We start from the raw sequence: 21,026 nt of genomic DNA on the forward strand, positions 1-21,026 counted from the left end.
TTCTCTCTGCCCTAAAAAGGGCCTAGTCATTGGCCAATCAGCTTTTTATCAGCAATGAGTGTAATACATATTTACAGTGTACAAAGACTGTTCCCCAGCACACCACCAATGGCATCGTTGTTAATTCTCAACTTCCAAGCTTTGAACCCTGTCACCTAATGGCAGTAAAAGAAACAGATTTTTTAGAGAGCCCTATGTGTCCATTGGATCCAAAAAAGTTTGTAAACTAAATAAATAACATGCCTCATGCATATTAATAATTTTTTGATAAACAAATGACATTTTGAGTAACAAAATACAATTGTCAAGGAAGTTATTTTTGGTATCACATCGTGAATGCTAGATATTCATTAACATTAAAGGGGATCTGTAAGCGTGAAGTGGTTGAGCAACATTATTTTGATCACTGTGGGCTTTTGTTCATTTTTCTAATTCTATTATACCTGCCTTTAACTTCTGATAATTCAAAGCATGTTAGATTGGTATGCACCTAGGACTATACAATGTTTTGATGAGTTTTGTGTTTTTCCTTTTTCATATACTATTCCTTTTTCATATGGATGGCTCCAATTATTTGTTGACTTGTGGTTAAAATCATGATCTGAATTACTGCTCATAGATCACACAATTATTCACAGCTGTGTTTCGGGTAATGAGGATAGTGTTCTCCCAGGTTTGTGTGTGGCAGTTAGGTATTTATCTGCCACTTTCCATGGGTTTCTGAAATAGCATTTCTCAACCTCCTGCTGCAAGTGGCAGAACCCCAATGAAACAAGCTTAGACAAAATAAAGAAATTGTTGGAAGCTAAAGATGACAGGACCAAACCCTGGAAAATGCAAACACAGATGAGCTTCAGAATCCAGTCACTGTCACCCCACCTGCCCAGCTTCATGTCTCTGCCAAGAGACTTCTCACGCAGGTCAAGAAACAAGAAAGGTGACAGAGATCAAACTGGGTCATGCCTCCTCACCCCCAGCTCCATGTTGAAAATTCCTATCCAAAATCTTTGAATGGCATGATTTTATCAGATGCCTACATCTGGACCAACCAACGGTGGCTAGAAAGGTGGGTTGTTTAAGTAGCTTGTCTAGAGTGGTGTTCAGAGTCTGGCCAGCTCTGAAATGCTCACCTAGGACGCCTACTATAGGACCGCAGCTGTCCTCTGTGGTGTGTCTGGAATTACTCACTACCACACTTCTAATTAGCACAATGTATATTCATTTGCTTGTTTGTTTGGTTTTTGTTGTTGTTTTGTTTTTGAGATAAGGTTTCTCTGTGCAGCCCTGGCTGTCCTTGCTCTATTGACCAGGTTGACCTCAAACTCACAGAGGTCCACTTGCCTCTGCCTCCTGAGTGCTGGGATTAAAGGGTGCGCCACTACCGCCTGGCTGTGTGAGTTCTTAAAGGAAAATGTTTTTTTCAATTCTGTATCTTTAGGCCTGTGAAGCATGTTTCTAAATTGTGTACTAATGAGTGAATGTATTAGTCCATCACAAAGGGATTTCACAATGACTTGCCATGTCTTGGCTTCTCTAGAAAACAGTATATTCTGAGTTCTAACTGACCACTTCCCTGATGAGTCACCAAGCTCTCAGCTTCAGTCTCTGCTGCTGTGACATGGGAGTTCCTTGTTTAGTGACTGTGGTTGTCCAGTTGAAGCGACTTCCTATTGAAAACAAAGACACTTGGCTAGGGAGATGGGCCGTTGGTAACGCAGCTTTGCTCAGAGCATCAGGACCTGCACTCAGATGCCAAACCTGTAACTCCCATGTATTAGTTAACTCGATTCGGCAAATAACCAGGCCAGCTTAAAGATAAACAATTATATTTTTACTTATTATAAGGGGAAACTCACGCCACAAGAATGGGAAGTCCAAGTTCTGCTGTGTCCCACAGGAATCACCCAGAGAGTGCGAGCACCTGGTTCGTCCCAGATTTTCTTCCTGGGCTCCAGTTAGCCATGCCTTAACTGGGTTCCACTTCTTAAAGATGATTGGTTAACAAAGCTTCCCCCATCATCCTATTCTGCTGGGGTTTAGTAAGAATACATATAGACCCCTGGATCTAATAACCACCACCCTATCCAGACTGATGAGTTCCAGATCCAATGAGAGACTCTCAAAATAAGGTAGAGTATAATTGAGGAAGACAATTGACAGTTGAGCCTCTGCAGGCTCCTCAACACATACATTCACACTCACATGTAAGTACACCACACACACACACACACACACACACACAGAGAAAGACAGAAAGAGAGAATGTAAAACCTTACTATGTGCATATAACATTTATACACGCTTCCCAGGGTTTGCTATATATTTATGATTGCCTTACTTGTGGGCCAGAAAACATGAGTTGTCGTCTTGATGGAACCAGAGAGGAGAGTCTTCTTGTTGGGGATCCATAGGTGTTGAGTCCTTAGAAGTGATTCTCATAGATAACTCTGCCTTCCCGATGGGGATAAGGAAAGTACCTTCCCTAAAATTCTACTTGTTCTTCTATTTCCAGGCTTTTGTCAAGCAGGAAAGGATTTGCGTTTGGTGTCGCTGTGTATGGAGCAAATTGACATCCCAGCAGGATTCCTCCTGGTGGGGGCCAAGTCTCCCAATCTTCCTGAACACATCCTAGTCTGTGCTGTGGATAAGCGATTTCTGCCAGATGACCATGGGAAAAATGCACTTTTAGGTGAGTGTTTAATGTCTGTAACACTCTTTCGAGGAGAAGGGAGTTGAAATACATGTTAATTGAAAATTATCAGAGAATTTTATTTGTATGTCCCTGAATTTAGTTAGAGTTTAAGTGGTTTAGTTTCAAACAGGAAATATTTTTCTCTCATTAACTTAAATATATTTTACATTTTTATTATCAAAAATTAGACATGCAAAATTTTTGAGAAAATTAAAAAGCGGCATACAATTTATCAGGATTTAATATTTTAGGTGTGAGAGTAGAGTGTTTGTTTAGCAAGTGTAATGATCTCAGTTCACCATTAGTCATGTAAAAATTTGCAAATACTACCTAATGCCTCATAGATATGATTAGTTTGAATGTAAAATATCTCCAACAGGCTGAAGACTAGAGAGTAGCATAATAATCAGAATGTTCATATGTCTGTGAAATTGTCACTCAGTAAAGTTTATGTCAAGATGTCACACACAGGCTCTTGTATCTGGGCACTGGTTCCGACTAAGTAGTGCTATTCTCAGAGGCAGGTAACCTTTAGGAGGTGGAGCCTGGCTGGAGGGCCACTACAGAATAATCAGGTGCCTCACGCTGCTGATACTCCAGCCAGGAGCTGCTCCAACCTCTTTCTTCCTTAAGACAAATTGCATTCCTTGAACCATGAGCGTGAATGAACCATTCATTTATGCTATTTCTGTATCAGTCTATTACAGTAACAAGAAAGGTAACTAATAGATGCTTCTCATTTTATCAACTCACCTAAAATAACTCAGGATATATAAATGCCATGAAATATATAACAATGTCTCAGAATTATTTTCTGGCATAGATTCTTGGCTTTTTCACAACATAACTGTACTACATCATAAGAAAAAAGAGGGTGGTGGGTTTGGTTTCTCTGGATGTTTTTGTTATTGTCTTGTTCTGAGACAGTGTCCTGGCTAGTTTTATGTCAACTTGACACAAACTAGAGTCATCTGAAAGGAAGGAACCTCAGTTGCAAAAATGTCCCCATAAGATCCAGGGATAGGGCATTTGTTTAATTAATAATTGGTGAGGAGGGCCCAGGCCATTGGGGATGGTGCCATCTCTGGGCTGGTGGTCCTGGGTTCTATAAAAAAAAAAAAAAAAGTAGGCTGAGCAAACCATCATGAGCAAGCCAGTAAGCAGCTCCCATCCATGGCCTCTGTATCAGCTCCTGCCTCTGAGATCCTGCCCTGTTTGAGTTCCTGTCCTGACTTCCTTCAGTGAGGGACCATAATGTGAAAATATAAGCCAAATAAGCCCATTCCTCCCCAACCTATTTGAGTCATGGCGTTTCACTACAGTAATAGTAACCCTAACTAAGACAGGACAGATCTCACAGTGTAGACTTGGGTTGCCTGGAACTTGCATCAAGGTCTGCTTTGCCTCCATAATGCTGGATTAAAGGTGTTTACCACCACACCTAGCTGGTTTTGAATTTGTTTTGCAATAAAAAGACAAGTATATAAGCCTTGATGTTATTTTGCTGCTGTTTTTCTAGAGGGTCTCAGAATTTCTTTTATTTAGATAGAACCATATCTTTAAAGTACAAATATAAGTAAAAGGAAGGGGACAAAGAATTAAGCTGTATTGTTTGTGAGCTGATTTTTATTTTAGTTTTACACAATCATCTAAATTATACAATACCAGAAAGCCTTGAAAAACATCAATATAGTATCTTAAGTTAGAAAGTAACCCTAAACATAATATATAGAGGTCCCTTCCCTCTCACACCCTTCCTTCTTTCCTTTCTCTCTTTCTCTTTCTCTTCTTCTATCTCTCTGTTTTTCCTTTTTCTTCCTTCCTTCCTTTCTTCCTTTCTTGACAAGATCTTATTGTGTGGCCCTGACTGGCTTGGAACTCACTATGTAGACCTTGAGTTCACAAGAAATCTACTTGCCTCTGCCTTCCAAGGACTAGAACTATATGAAGGCTTCTTAAATTATAGTTCAGAGCCAAATATTGTTTAACATCTACTGGTCATTTTCATGTTTCATAAGTGTCAAGAATATATAATGGGCACAGTTGCACACACCTATAATCCCAGCATTAGAGAGTAAAGCAGAAGGATCAAGAGTTCATGGTCACCATGTGCTACATAATGAGACCTTGTCAAAAAAAAATGAGGAGAGAGGCCCTAAGTTTGTTACTGGCACTGAACCAAACATGGATTCATTTTCTCTTTAAATGAAATTTAGCACACAGTTTAGAACAGAAATCTAATGGTAAGTCTTATTAATTGTAGTAAATTAACAAAGAAGACCCAAGATCTCATTTGTTAATTTCTTCATTCAATAGTAGTTATTCAGACTGTACCGTGTAATGGAATTCAAGCTAAACTATGACAGACATGGAGGGGAAATTATAAGGGATAGTCCTTTCAATCATATACTTAAGACTCATTGGTAATATAAAACAATTTGGGAAACATATGTAACATTTTAAAAGCATGATAGTCTCTTGTAATGGAACAGATGAGGTATAGCTCTGACTCAAAACCCTAAAAAAATGTCTCATAATCCATCGCTGGTTCTTCTTCATGACTAGAGGAAACCTCATAATATAGAAAGAGCACTGTCAGATTTTGTATCTGTTGGCTGGATGAATGGACAAACACAAGGATGGAAGATTAGATGGTTGAATGGACATATAGATGTACTATTACATATATGTATGTATGTATGGATGGATGGATGGATGGATAAATGGGTAGTTGGAGGATTAGATGGTTGAATGGACAGATAGATGTACTATTACATATATGTATGTATGTGTGTATGTATGTATGTATGTATGGATGGATGGATGGATGGATGGATGGATAAATGGGTAGTTGGAGGATTAGATGGTTGGATGAGCAGCCTGTTTATAAATGCTTTGAATTATTAGTATTCTCCAGTGGAGATATTGTGAAATGTTCTTTTTATTCGTGTGGCCTTTCTTTATCCTTGTTAATATATGATGATTATAACATATATGGTTAATACATATGGTTCAGGGGTTTGAAGATTGTGCAGTTTGTCAGTGGTCTTCTTTTCAGTTATTGTAGACAGATACGCAGTCCTTATACTGGATACAGGGATCCTTGTCTTCACCCTTTGTTCATCCTTCTGTATGACAGCATGTGTGTTCTCTTCTCATCAAATGTGAGTAAAGGAACTCGCTGTCTTACTGCTCCTTCCTTCTTTTGTGTATTAAAGGAGCTGACTTTTTTGTATTAAATGACTGATTTTTCATAAAACAGTACATGGTTTCTTAACCTCCCAGCTTTCTCCATTTCTTCCCGTCACATCTGCTCCAGCCAGGCCATTGAGAGTCTTGTTTTGTTTAATAGTCTAAGGGATTGTTCAGACATTCAGTATAAAAGATTGAAGAAGCTCAGGTGAGTAGAGAGAAAAGGGAATTTCACAGAGCTGTCTTTAGCTCTCACAGGACCAGCCGTGTCCAGGAGCTCAGCTCTGCCCATACGGCCCTCTCCCTCCTCTCAGCTTACTCTCCCCAAGCCAGAGTTCATGTGTAGTTGAAACCAACCACATATGGGCTCCAATTTACAAACCTTTGCAAATCTAGTGTCCAGTACCATCTAGATAAAATTCTAGAAGAGAGATTCTAACTGTCCCATCTTGGACCAGATGCTTATTTGTCATGCACCCATAGGCTGTGGTCTCTAGGGACAAGATGCTGTGGTGAACCATGCAGACAACCAGTAATAGGACCCACAAGCTCTTAAAAAACTTTTTTAGACTAATAAACAACAAGTATTTAATGATTACATAATTTTTAAGTAATGAAAAAATAAGCAGTGATATTTTAAGTTAAAGCTATTGTTTGTTCATTATATAACGTGACAGTTTCATAAGCTGTTTTCATTTAGGCATATCATAGTCTGGCATTCACCCCCAGCCCCCAGCAGGTTCTTAGAAAGGAACAGGCTGGGCTGTGGTGGTAGCTCAGGCCTTTATTCCCAGCACTTGGGAGGCAGAGGTCGGCCGATCTCTGTGAGTTTGAGGCCAGCCTGGTCTACAAAGCAAATTCCAGGACAGCTAGAGAAACCCTATCTTGAAAAAAATGAAGGAAAAAAAATGAAGGAAAAAAGAAAGGAAGAGGCTGAAGAGCTTTAGCACAAAAATTTCTTTCTCTTTTTCCCCCTTCCTTCCCCTCCCCTTTCCTCTCCTCCCTTTCTCCCTCCTTCTTCTCCTTTCTCCCTCCATTCTTCTTTTTCCTTCCCTCCATCCCTCCTCCCTCCTCCCTCTCCCTTCCCTCCCTCCTCCTCCTTCCCTTTCCCAGTGCTGGACCTCTGAGGCAGGGTCTTCTGCAGCTAGGCATTCTATCTCTGATCTTACTCCTCAGCCCCACCCAATTTTCCTGTCTTTATATACTATATAAATTCTGTCGCATGATACTCTTCACTTAACCATTATCCTGTTATAGTAGCATTTAATTTATTCCCAGGCTCTTACTGTTAAAAATGACTCTACTATTACTATAATTTGACTGTGAATTTCATGTTAAATAACAGCCTTGGAGTAATCTTAAATTACTTGATCCTTTTGAACATAAAATACCAGTTTACAAGCATTGGTTTCTTTACAATTATATCTGAAGAATTTAAAATAAAAGAGAAAAGATGGGGCACATGGTGAGGGGGTACTAAACCCTCATTTTCTTTCCTCTTCCGAAGTATTTCTGAATAGTTGAGACACTCTTGGTTCATAGACTATGAATATTTTTATACTTTTTGCATTTAGAAGTAGTGCATAAGCGTACAAGGCCACTAGTAACCTTGACTTTCCCCATTTCAGGGTTTTCTGGAAATTGTATTGGTTGTGGAGAAAGGGGGTTTCGATATTTCACGGAATTTTCCAACCACATTAACTTGAAGCTCACCACCCAGCCGAAGAAGCAGAAGCACTTGAAGTACTACCTAGTCAGGACCTCCCAGGGTGTGCTAGCAAAGGGGCCTCTCATCTGCTGGAAAGGTAATCAGATTCCAGGAGGGGGAGGGAAGGGTGGTGACTAGTGACCCTCACAGGGTTCAGAGTACAGGTGTGGGATAGGTAAACAGCTCAAGTTCAAAAGGCTGTTCTAAAATGGGAAGCCTTTGGAAGGTGATTTGATTTATCCCTTGTTATAATTAACTGGAGCCTGTGAGTGCAGGAAAGAGCAGGTCTCTAGATTTGTCTTTAGAGAGCACTTGCAGCTCTGGGGTTGGGAAATAAAGCCCGGTGCCTTTTCGTTTTCCTGAGTTCTTTGCTTTATTTCAGTTTGTCAGTAATTCTCACCAATCTACATTTTTTTCTATTTTTATTTTACCGAAAAAACAAACCTCAAATAAGCACTCCAGTCTTCTGGATGCCCGAGGAAGTGCATGGGTGGGTTGGCAGTTGTGTTTCTTTGGAATTAGCAGCAGGTTAGAGGGCTGCTTGGTGGGAATCACCATGGATTTAGTCACTGTCCTAAAGCAGTTTCTTCTGCCACCGACAGCTTGTCTCTAGAGTCATTATCTTTACCCTTCTTGCCTGCATAAGCTTTGGGTCTAACTATGGAATAGCATGAATCCGAATGCCAGGAGCATGTTTGTCTCTGAGTCCTCCACCACAATGGCTCTCAGCTGCCTCTGAGGAACATTGTGTAACACCACTGAAAGAAATGATGTGGCCTGTTCCAAGCCACTGTCCTCAGAGCCTCAGTCTCACAACCACTGAACCTTAAGAGTTTCATTCATAGTTCTTTATCTGGTAAAAGCTAAAGGATTTTCCTCTAGAAAGTCTTCTTGAATACCATAAACCCTAAAGACTAAAAACTTAATAAATATCATATCTCTATTTTTTTTTAACATTTTTCCTTAGCTTTTCTTTTGCTTGTATAAATATGATTAACTTCGTGGTGCTAAGAGAGTTTCTCTTTCTAGTGTCTCCCTTCACTGTTCCAGAGACAAACTTCTGTGTTAGGCTTGTTGGTGAGCACCTTTGCCCTCTGAGCCACCTCACTGGCCTTTTTTTTTTTTTTTTTCTTTTCTTTTCTTTCTTTTTTTTTTGACAGGGTTTTTCTGTGTAACTGTCCTGGCTGTCCTGGAACTTGCTTTGTAGACCAGGCTGGCCTCAAACTTACTGAGATCCACCTGCCTTTGCCTCCTGAGTGCTGGGATTAAAGCGTGAGCCACTATTGCCTGACTCACTGGCCTTTTTTTAAAAGTAGGCACATACCATAGTTTTTATTTTGGAACTGAAATTTTATTATTTACCTACACAAAATCACATAATATCGATATGCATATATACATGTAATACAATCCCTTTTAGAAGGTCGCAGTGTAGGGTGCTTCAGCCTTTGCATATCTCATTCCCATGGGGACTTTCTTTAGAACTCTTATAACCCTGTCATACAACCATTTATGTCTTTAGTTCATGTGCTGTTCTTTGAGACTAGTAATGGTAAATTTAGTTGGAACTTGAAGTCTAAGAGACTGCCACAGTGTTCATTGAATCAGCACACAGTACAATTAGAATCATATCAGAGCCCTGTTAAGAAAAAATATAAAAAGGGAAGCTCTGCCAGCACAAAAAAAAAAAAAAAAAAAAAAAAAAAAAATCCAATTAGGTCAAATCAAACCAAATCAAAATGCCCATTGTTTTATTAAGTTAGGCGGTCTTGGGTGGCCGAGCACATGGCAGGGGAGACAGGACAGCAGGAAGCCCATGCAAACCCCAAACCACCCTGTTTCTCCTCTGGGAACCCATTTAAATACCCTGTGGGAGTGGTTCTGACCTCAGGGGGGGGAGGAGTCAGGACCTGGCATGCTGGGATTTGGAGTCCAGACCAAAGCAACTCCCAGGCCAGGGAGTCCCGGATGGACACCAGGGGCTGTGTGCTATGCTCCCAACTTAACAAACCCCATTAATATCAGACACTTATTATAAATATTGCCACTACATTATCAATAATTTCTTACCTATTTTCTTAAATAAGAACTGAGAGTAATAATAATTTGCTTAATCCCAGCACTCAGGAGGCAGAGGTAGGCAGATCTCAGTGAGTTTGAGGCCCGCCTGGTCTACAGAACAAGTTTTAGGAAAGGCTCCAAGCTACAGAGAAACCCTATCTCAAAAAACAAAATAAATAAATTTTTTAAAAGTAGGCACATACCACAGTTTTTATTTTGGAACTGAAATTTTATTTTGGAACTGAAATAATAATAATTTGCTTCTAATTTTTATCTTTATACAGTTTTTATTTCTCTGGTGTTTGAATATTCATTCAAATGGAAGCAGACTAGATGGATTAAAGTTGCTATTGTATGTTTAAATAAATTATGAACAAGAAGTTACCTGGTATCTCAAAATCTCAATATGTTTTTATAATTATTGACATTTTAGCCTCTGTCTTACCCATAAAACTAACAAGACAGCATTGGTTATTGGTACTTTTCATGTGGGAACTAATCTGTGGGCCATAAAATTGTGATTGTTCTTTGCCTTAAACATACCATCTGGCTTAGGAAGAACTCACCAGTCTGAACAGACTTTGAAACAATAATTAGGGAAGCTACCACCATTCCAGAAGCAGAGACTTGTTCAGAAATCTTATGAATTATGTCCCCATTGCCAGTGAAATAAAAACTACCTTCTTCCTATCTGTTTTTACTCCCTTCTAGAATGTAGAAGCCGACAATCTTCTGCTGTTTGCCACTCCACTAAACCTATTCCTTCAGTGCCATCAACTGTGGCTCCAGAAAATGGAGCAGCTAATGGATACAAAGCAGGCTTCACTCAAACAGGTATGAAGTAGTTTTTTGCTATTGCAAGGACAGATATATGTTTAAGGAAGCACTTTTAAATTTGCTTAGCTGGTTTGAGTGAGACATTTTCAGATAAAATACTATTTGGGTATTACTATGATACCATTTGAGTTACTCTTACAGTAAGAACCCAGCATTGATATGGCTAAGTCTCTGGGAGACCAGGGCTTACTTACATCTCAATAGTCCTACCAGTATAGACAATGAAGAAAAAAACTGACGGTTGGCAGAAAATTTAGCTTAAGCATAGAGTGGGATCTGTCAGTAGAGAGTATGTAGAAATCAGACACCACAGCTATGGTGTAGCACTTACTGGAATACATTCATGAAGACTAGAATCCTAGGATAGACCTCCATTTAACTCAAATACCTGCCCTCAGAATTCAGGGAACTCCATGGAAGAGGAGGCACAAAGAGTGTAAGAGCCAGAGGGGACAGAGGATACCAAGAAAGCCAGGCCCTCTAAAGTAAAAACAAACACAAAACCGTGAGATGACAAAAGAGAATAGCACACTTGCTGAATATGAGACAAGGCTCCTGGATGGATTGTGTGTCCCAGTGGATGAAGCCAGGATCTGGTTTTCAATGCTATAAGACAGGAGCTCACTTACAAATAACTAGATAAAAAATCTTTTCTTTGTGGTGTTTAGCACATTTTTTATTAAATCTTTTCATTTATTTTACATACCAACCACAGTTTCCCATCTCTCTTCTCTTCCTGTTCCTTCTCCCCACCTCACATCTACCCCCCACACACACACACACACGTCCACTCCTCCACCCATGGGAATCAACAAAGCATGTCATATCAAGTTGAGGCAGGACCATCTCCTCCTTCCCCCACATCAAGGCTGAGTGAGACAACCCAACATGGGAAATAGGTTCCAAAAAGCCAGCTCATGCACCAAGGACTGGTCCTGATCCCACTGCTAGGTGCCCCATGAACAGATCAAGCTCCATAACTGTCATCCATATGCAGAGCCTAGGTCAGTCCCATGCAGCTCGCTAGCCTGTCAGTCCAGAGTTTGCGATCTCCCACTAGCTCAGGTCAGTGTTTCCCCATCATGATAGACCCCCTTGGTTGTACAATCCCTCCTCCCTCTCATCAGCTGGACTCCCAGAACTCCAACTAGTGCTTGACTGTGGATCTCTGCCTCTGCCTCCATCAATTACTAGATGAAGGCTCTCTGTTGACAATTAAGATAGCGACCAGTCTGATTATTGGAGGCCAGTTCAGGCACCCTCTTCACTATTGCTATGAGTTTTAGCAACAGTCATCCTTGTCAATTCCTGAGAGTTTTCCTGGCACCAGGCTTCTTCCTAACTCCAAAATAGCCCCGTCTAACAAGCTACCTCTTTCATTACTCTCCCCCTCTGTCCCACTCCCAAAGCGACCAACCCAATCCCTTGTATTCCAATCCCTCCATCCCTTCCTGTAAGCAGAGGTCCCTCATTTGTTTCCTGGCCATGTAGACCCTTAATAATCACACAGTAACTATATTAATTGCAATACTGTTTGGACAATAGCTTAAGCATATTTTTAGCTAGCTTTGGTTTACCAGTAAGGTTCCCAAGCATCTGTCTTCTTCAGTGGCTACATGGCGTCTCCTTGACTCCGCCTACTCTCTCTCTCTCTCTCTCTCTCTCTCTCTCTCTCTCTCTCTCTCTCTCTCTCTCTCTCTCTTCCAGCCTGGCTATCTTCTGCCCTGCAATTGGCCCAAAACAGTTTCTTTATTAACCAATGGTAATAAAACATATTCACAGCAAATAGAAGGGAACCCCACATCACCTCCCCTTTTCTGTCTAAATAAAAAGGAAGGTTTTAACTTTAACATAGCAAGATTACATACAACAAAACAGTTATCAAGCAAGAATGATAGTTATAATATTTATATCTACTTTATCTTTCATCATAACTAAGGAAAACTATAATTATAACTATCTATTCTTTAACTCCATCAAAGACCCCAGAAGTTAACCTAAGTTAACAGGAAGTGCATTTTAAGTAACTTCCAAAACTCTAGAATAGACAGAGATAGCTCACTGCCTTGGTAGTCACCCAAAGTTCTTCTGTAACATTGGGGCATCCATCTTAGCCTACAGGCCCATAGTATCTGGCAGATTTTTCTGTTAAGTGGGAAATTTCAAAGACAGTTACGTCTATATAGGCAGTTTGTCAGTCACATTCTTCTGTGTCCTGCAGAATGTCTGGAAGACTCTTTCATGAAACAAGAACCTTGAAGGACTGTCTCAGCTTCTTTAGGCAACTTCAGCAGTCATTATTCTGTGGGTCCTGCAAGTCTAGTTTATATAGCACAGCATCAAGCAATCCAGGCAAGTGCAATGTCTTGCCCAAATGGCTAGCTTTGTCACATAAAAGACAAATTCCATAACAAGTTTCTTCAATGTCCATCATCCTTTTGAAGTAGATTGGTGCTGCCAGGAGCAGATGTGTCTCATTGTCGTGTAAAGTCCTAAGCTCTTAAAACATTTTAAATGCCATATTCGGTAGTCTTTGAAAGATCTGAAGAATTTCTATCCATCTGAAATACATCTCTGTAATCTATAAAACCTAACTAACATGACTACAAACTTGACTATTATAGATAATTATCTATAAACCTGTATTTCTTAATTATACATTACATTTTTAATGATCTGCACAAACACAATACCTTAATAAAGAGTAGAAATATATACACAGAATAACAAAATTGACCTTAAGACCAAGATCCATACCAATGCAAAGCATTGATCTCTGTAGCATGCACCCCTTTAAATGTAAACAAACCTTTATAAACAATCATTTAGGGAAGTCGGGCATTGTTTTTTAGAACACTTTCTGCTGATTTGAGGATGCTGTTAATCAGGTTCTCATGGGGTCTTCTATGTGGTAGGTCCATCTCAGCCAGCAATGGATGTTGGACCATCTGGGTCATTGTTTCAGGGGATCTTGTTAGGTCAAACCATATTAGCCACTAAGGAACCCACAGCTTTTTATTACCTGTGGAAACAAAAGCAGAACCTCTTTTCCAAAGCAACATATCCTTAGATACAAATTTTGAAGTCAAGATACCTTTAAAGTATATATGTTGGTTTAACTTAGCAGCCCTCAAAATCAAATCTCTCTCTGTAGTCAAAAAATTTAAAGAAAACATGGTAATATATATAATCCAGACTCTGTGTATATTTCATCTTTACATGGCTTGTTATTTTAACTCCTTAATATATGACTGTCTGTACACTGTCTCTTTAAAGACTTTGTCTTATCATTTTTTAAAAACTATTTTTTATAATTGTCTATACTCTCTTTTTTTTTCTCTCTCTCTCAAGCCTATGTACATTTTTAAACATACTGTGACCCATTAAGAGGTTTATTTGTGTCTGAATTTGTCTTTATTGCATATCTGTAATTATTTTCTGATCAGGAGCACTTTTAAAATGGTAAGCAGCTTAGTTGCAGTAGCCCTGGATGCTGGTTCCACCTCTCTCTGCCTTTTAATATGGTGGAGGTACATTCACTGCCAGCTCTGGAACTGCCAGGTAGGAGCTGTCCTTATCACTTCAACTCTGGATAACACAATGTAGCATATAAATGCCTTTTATCTGAGTAAAATCTAAAGCTGTCATGCAGCACACTGTGTGGCCTGGATGTGGGAATCTGCCATGCTCTCCTGCCTGTGTACGCCTAGCAGACTTGATCCCGTCACCTGACCAGTCAGGAAGTGCTGCACCATGGGCATGATCTCAGCTACTTTCCTCCCAACTCCAGTGGGCACACAAGAACCTAGACCCAAAGTGGGTGGTGGGCATCAGCCACAGATGTTTGGGTGCCATTCTGTAGGCAGAGATTGTTTGTTCATTCCTAGCTGCCCAGACCTGAAATAATCATAAAGAAACTATCTTAGTTGCAATACTGTTTGGCCAATAGCTTAAACATATTTTTAGCTAGCTCTTATATCTTAAATTAACCCATTTCCATTGTTTTATATTTACCACGAGGCTTGTGGTTTACCAGTAAGATTCCCATGTATCTGTCTCCTTGCCTCCACCTACTCTCTTTATATATCCCTTCCAGCCTGGCTATATTCTGCCCTACAATAGGCCCAAAGAAGTTTCTTTATTAACCAATGGCAATACAACATATTCACAGCATAAAGAAAGGAGTCCCCCATCACCCTCCCCTCCACCAACCCCCCATCCCCAGTTTACCCAGGGAAATCTATGCATACATAGGTTGTCATTAGTGTTTTTGATCTTAGCCATTCTGACAGTGTAAGATGGTATCTCAGTAATGTTCTGATTTGCATTTCTCTGGTACCGAAGGATGTTGAACAATTTTTTAAGTGTATCTTAGCCATTTGAGATTCTTCTGTTGAAAATTCTCTGTTTAAATCTGTACCCCATTTTTATATTGGAGTATTTGGTATTTTGATGTCTAGTTTCTTGAGCTCTTTATATATTTTGGTGAACAGCCCTCTGTCAGATGTGGAGTTGATTAAAATCTTTTCCCATTCTGTAAGCTGCTGTTTTGTCTTGTTGATTGTGTCCTTTGCCTTATAGAAGTTTCTCAGTTTCAGGAGGTCTCATTTATTAATTGTCTATCTCAGTGTCTGTGTTCCTGGTGCTATATTCAGGAAGTTGTCTCCTGTGCCAATATGTTCAGGACTACTTCCCTCTCTCTCTTCTATCAGGTTCAGTGTAACTGGATTTATGTTGAGGTCTTTGATCTGCTTGGGATTTAATTTTGTGTAAAGCAGTAGATATGGATCTATTTGCATTCCTCTACATGTGAACATCCCATTATTCCAGCACTGTTTATTGAAGATATTTTCTTTTTTCCATTGTATAAGTTTGGCTTCTTTATCAAAAATCAGATGTTCATAAATATGGGGATTTACAACAAGGTCTTCGATTCAATTCCATTGTTCAGCCTGTCCATTTTAATGCCAATACCATGCTTTTTACTTTCATTTTTATTATTATTATATATTATAATAATATATTATATTATTATTACCACCAATATTCAGCAAACTCTGCCTGGCCCTAAATTAAAATACCTAACTTTTAAACTGTCCAGGACATTTAGATAGAGCCTATAACCTAAGATGGCAGACTACTTCTTTCTAAAATAAATGAAAGAAGATCATATCACTAGCTAGTCAAGAAAGAAGAAGGTTGGCATCTGGCTCTTGGCATTGAAAGGGCAGCCTTCATTACATCAGCAACAGGCCTTGCATGGCTGTCCTAGAATATGGTTTTAGTGATTTAATGGGTTTATGGTGTGTTATCTGTCCTTAGACCTTGGAGATAAAACAATGAAATATTAAAACTATAGCGTTAAAAATCAACATTTACTTCATTCCAATAAGTACATATTAAGTGTTTGTGTTCTGAGAGCCTTATCAGATGTGTCAGGGTTCCAAGACTTGACTAAGAACTCCCATGAGCTAAAACCACTCATGGAGGGATTAAAAAACAATAAACCATGCCAGTTTTACTACAAAGTGGCCTAGACATAGAAATAGCAAGCTGTCCTCCAAAATAATGAGAATATTAAAATGTCATAAGCACTAATATAATCCCAGGAAATATATTTTGAAAACATATTTTTGTTATGAAAGAAGAAGTCAGTCTTTTGAAAAGATTCAGGCTTCATCAAAGGATCCCCTAGTACCCTGAGGAGACATGAGCTAGAACAGGAGAGAAGGCCACTGGCTGACTCACAGGAGACGAAAGTGGCCAAATGTTATTTCAATATTCTTGTGTGGGGGTGTAAGAGGTGATTTGACCATGAAATTCATTGTTAGCCGATTTAAGTGCAACCTAGATAGGTTACTACAAGAAAATGCTTTTCTATAGGGCATCATATTGAAGATTTTCATACTGATTCACTTATGTGTGTAGATGTACCAACTATTACTCCTTCTGACACAGACTGGATGGAATAGGCTGTAAGAATTTCCTTTAGCAGTAGGGTAGCATGGCAAATGTTACGTATATCTTGTTTTCCTGGTAGGTTAGGATTCACCTCCCTATGGATAATTGGGCCACCGGCAGGTTTCTTATGCTGAAATGTGAATGCTCATGGTGCAGTATTAGAGGAAGGGATTAATTTACAACCTATATGTCTCTGTCTTGAGTTCCTCCTGCCAAGCTCCGGCTGTTCGAGCTTGCTGCTGCTCATCCCCTGCATATTTTCATGCAGCAATTTTGTGTCACTGATTATTTCAATTCTAGTCACCAATCCTAGAGGATTATTATGCCATAAAGTGGCTCTGTCTTTGGTTACCTTCATTATATACACGTCTCCCCACAAACACATGTTATAATCAGGACAAGAATTCAAGAACAGATAAAGAAGCATTTCCTAACCTAAAGTCTTTAAATTTCCATATTTCTTCTAAAACCTTTATGGTTATACCTCTTGCAGTTCAGTCAAGGAAACATTTTGAATTAATTTTTGTGTATGGTATGAGGTGAGATTCCCAGTTGATGTTTTATATGTGGCTTTCCAGTTGCTGCAGACCATTTGATAAGGGAGGGACGGTTTATTTTGGCTCATGGTTTTAAGAGGTTTGGTCTATTACTGTTTGACCTCATAGGGTAAGACAGACTATCACAGCAGCAGGAATGTGTGGGCAGAGGGAGCTGTTTATTGCATAGCCAGCCAGGAAACAGAGATTGACCTGTTTCGCCAACCCAAGTCTCTCTTCCCAAAGTTCCCATACCTCTCTCAAACAGTGCCACCAACTGGGGAACCACAAACCACAAACCCATAGGGACATTTCAAATTCAACATTCTACCAAAAAGGTGCATGACCCTCTCTTAATATAAAATGCATTTAGTGTAGTTCCAAAGTCCCCATAAGCATAAGTTCTAATGTTGCTCTGAATTATAAGTCTAAAATTCCTACTGTAATTCAAGCTAGTCCGCCATGGGCCCCTCTAAAATCAAAATAAATTATATACTTTTAATATTCAGTGGCACAGAAAGAATGTTCTTATTCTAAAGGGAAGAAGAAGACTATAGAAATAAGAAATGTCAAAGAAGACTTAGAGAAACACAGGAACATAGTGGGGCAAACACGGAATCCTGTAGCTCCATGTCTGGCATGCAATGCCATAATTAAGCTCCAGCGGGTTTGTGCAACCCTGTCCTATGGCTTTGGTATTTGCAGACCATATGGCTTCCTCTTGTGAACTGTGTCCACTTGTTGCTTTCAGCTTTCCTTAGCTTAGCAGATATTCTTTGTTTGTCATTTCTATAATTCTGGAATATCTATTGCAGCAGGGATTTTACCCTGATAGCTTTATATATCATGATCTTAGAGACTTGCTGAAGGGGATCCAACCTTGATACCCATTGCCTAGACCCACAGGCTTATCTCTGGAATCTTAGTAGAAGTTAGATGACCCCAGTAACCTTTGCATTCTTTATGCCTAAAAAAAAAAAAAAAACAGGGAGTCAGCAAAGTTTGTCATACCATGTGGACAGGACCAAGGCCCTCCCTCCTGTATCTAGACTGACCCAAGGTCCCTATGGAATGGACTCCAAAGAGCCAGATCATGCACTAGGGATAAATACTGGTTCCACTGCTAGTGGTCCCACAAACTTCCCAAGACACACAACTGTCACCAACATTCAAAAGGCCTTAGTCTTATACAGGTTCCCCAAGTTGCAGTCCAGAGTCAGTAAGCTCCCACTAGCTTGGGTCAGCTGTTTCTGTGGTTTCCCTTGGCCCCTTTGCTCATATTATCGCTCCTCCCTCCCTATGGCTGGACTCCAGGAGTTCGGCCCAGTGCTTAGCTATGGACCTCTGCATCTGTTTCCATCAGTTACTGGATGAAGGTTCTGTGATAACAGTTAAGGTATTGGTCAGTCTGATTGCAGGGGAAGGGTAGTTTAGTCCCCCTCTCCACTATTGCTTAAATTCTTAATTTAACTGGAATCATCCTTGTGGATTCCTGGGAGTTTCCCTGGTGCCTAGTTTCTCGCTAACCCGATAATGGGTCTCTCTTTCAAGGTGTATCCTTCCTTGCTCTCCCTCTCTGCTCTTTACCTAACTCCACCTTCTCCATCCCTCGTGTTCTCCTCCCTGCTCCCCTCCCCACTTCCCTACCATCCTCCCCTGGCCCCCTATGAGGCCATTTTACTAAAGAGGTCTTGTCTACTTCCCCTTGTGGGGAGGAATCCATGTATTTGTCTCTCTTAGGGTTCTCCTTGTTTCTTGTCTTCTCTGGGATTGTGATCCATAGGCTGGTTATCCTTTGCTTTATGTCTAATAATGAGTGAGTACATACTGTGTTTGTCTTTTTATGTCTGAGTTACCTCACTCAGGATGGTTTTTTTGTTTGTTTGTTTGTTTTGTTCCATCCATTTGCCTGCAAATTTCAAGATGTCATTGTTGTTTACTGCTGAGTAGTAATCCATAGTATAAATTACCACATTTTCTTTTTTTAATATTTATTTATTTATGTATACAGTATTCTGTCTGTGTGTGTCTGAAGGCCAGAAAAGGGCACCAGACCTTATTACAGATGGTTGTGAGCCACCATGTGGTTGCCGGGAATTGAACTCAGGACTTTTGGAAGAGCAGGCAATGCTCTTAACCACTGAGCCATCTCTCCAGCCCCTTACCATATTTTCTTTATCCATTCTTTGGTTGGGGGCATCTAGGTTGTCTACAAGTTCTGGCTATTACCAAAAATACTGCTATGATCAATAGTTGAATAAATGTCTTTGTGATATGGGTCTGCATCCTTTGGGTATATGCCCAAGATTAGTATTGCTGGGTCTTGAGGTAGATTGATTCCCAATTTTCTGAGAAACTGCCATACTGATTTCCAAAGAAATTGTACAAGTTTGCATTCCCACCAGCAATGGATGAGTGTTCCCCTTACTCCACATCCTTTCCAGCATAAATTATCATTTGTATTTTTGATCTTAGCCATTCTGACATGTGTAAGATGGTATCTCAGAGTTGTTTTGAATTGCATTTCCTTCATGGCTGAGGAAGAATGTTGAGCGATTCCTGAAGTACCTTTGAGCCATTTGAGATTCCTCTGTTGACAATTCTCTATTTTAATTGGATTATTTGATATTTTAATATCTAGTTTCTTGAGTTCTTTGTATATTTTTAAGATCAGCCTTCTGTTCGATGAATTGGTGATGATTTTTTCCCATTCTGTAGGTTACTGTTTTATCTTGTTAACTGTGTCCTTTGTCTTACAGAAGCTTCTCAGTTTCAGGAGGTCCCATTTATTAATTGTTGTTCTCAGTGTCTGTGCTACTGGGGTTATATTTAGGAGCTGGTCTCCTGTGGCAGTGCGTTCAAAGCTACTTCCCACTTTTTCTTCTATAAGGTTCAGTGTGGCTAGAATTATGTTGAGGTCTTTGATCCATTTGGACTTGAGTTTTGTGCATGGGGATAGATATAGATCTATTTGTATTCTTCTATATGTTGATGTGCAAATATGCCAGCACCATTTGTTGAAGAACTTTCTTTTTTCTATTTTATAATTTTAGATTTTTTGTCAAAAATCAGGTGTTCATAGGTGTGTGGATTAATATCAGGGTCTTCTATTTGATTCCATTGGTCCACCTGTCTGGTTCTGTACCAATATCAACCTGTTTTCATTACCTTAGCTCTATAGTAGAGCTTGAAGTCAGGGATTGTGATGCCTCCAGAAGTTCCTTATTGTACAGGATTGTTTTAGCTATCATTAGTTTTTTGTTTTTCTATATGAAAGTGAGTGTTATTCTTTCAAGGTGTATGAAGAATTGTGCTGGGATTTTGAGGAGATTGCTTTGAATCTGTAGATTGCTTTTGGTAAGATTGCCATTTTTACTTTGTTGATTCTACTTATCCAATAGCATGGGAGATCTTTCCATTTTCTGATATCTTCTTCAATTTTGTTCTTAAAGACTTAAAATTCTTGTCATACAGGTCTTTCACTTGTTTGGTTAGAGTTATCTCAAGATATTTTATGTTGTTTGTGGTTATTATGAAGGGTGAAGTTTCTCTGATTTCTTTCTCAGTTCTTTTATCATCTGTATATAGGAGGGCTACTGATTTTTTTTTAGTTAATCTTGTATCTTGTCACATTACTAAAGGTGTTTATCAGTTGTAGGAGTTCCCTGGTAGAATATTTGGGGTCACTTATGTAAATTATCATCTCATCAGCAAATAGTGAAAGTTTGACTTCTTCATTTCCAGTTTGTATCCCCTTGATTTCCTTTTATTGTCTTACTGCTCTAGCTAGAACTCCAAGTACTATATTAAATAGATATGGAGAGAGTGGACAACCTTGCCTTGTTCCTGATTTCAGTGGGATTGCTGTGAGATTCTCTATATTTAGTTTGATTTTGGCTGTCGGCTTACTGTATATTGCCTTTATTATGTTTAGCTGTGTTCCTTGTATCCCTGCTCTCTCCAAGACCTTTATCATGAAGGGGTGTTAGATTTTGTAAAAGACTTTTTCAGCATCTAATGAGATAATCATGTGGTTTTA

At 39.5% G+C, this 21,026-nt stretch overlaps 1 protein-coding gene across 12 annotated transcripts in view; it reads left to right on the top strand.

Annotated features, from left to right (window-relative positions):
• Greb1l (GREB1 like retinoic acid receptor coactivator) overlaps nt 1–21,026 on the top strand; it is a 265,843-nt gene that overhangs the window by 151,588 nt on the left and 93,229 nt on the right. For all 12 annotated transcript variants that reach the window (XM_050148823.1, XM_050148822.1, XM_050148821.1 and 9 more), the window contains 3 exons: nt 2,513–2,689; nt 7,513–7,689; nt 10,365–10,487. In XM_050148823.1, the coding sequence (XP_050004780.1) occupies nt 2,513–2,689; nt 7,513–7,689; nt 10,365–10,487 (477 nt within the window). The remainder of the gene's footprint in view (nt 1–2,512; nt 2,690–7,512; nt 7,690–10,364; nt 10,488–21,026) is intronic.

This window comes from Alexandromys fortis, unplaced genomic scaffold, assembly GCF_014885135.2.
Source record: "Alexandromys fortis isolate MF-2015 unplaced genomic scaffold, M_Fortis_MF-2015_v1.1 scaffold_4, whole genome shotgun sequence".
Classification (NCBI taxonomy): domain Eukaryota; kingdom Metazoa; phylum Chordata; class Mammalia; order Rodentia; family Cricetidae; genus Alexandromys; species Alexandromys fortis.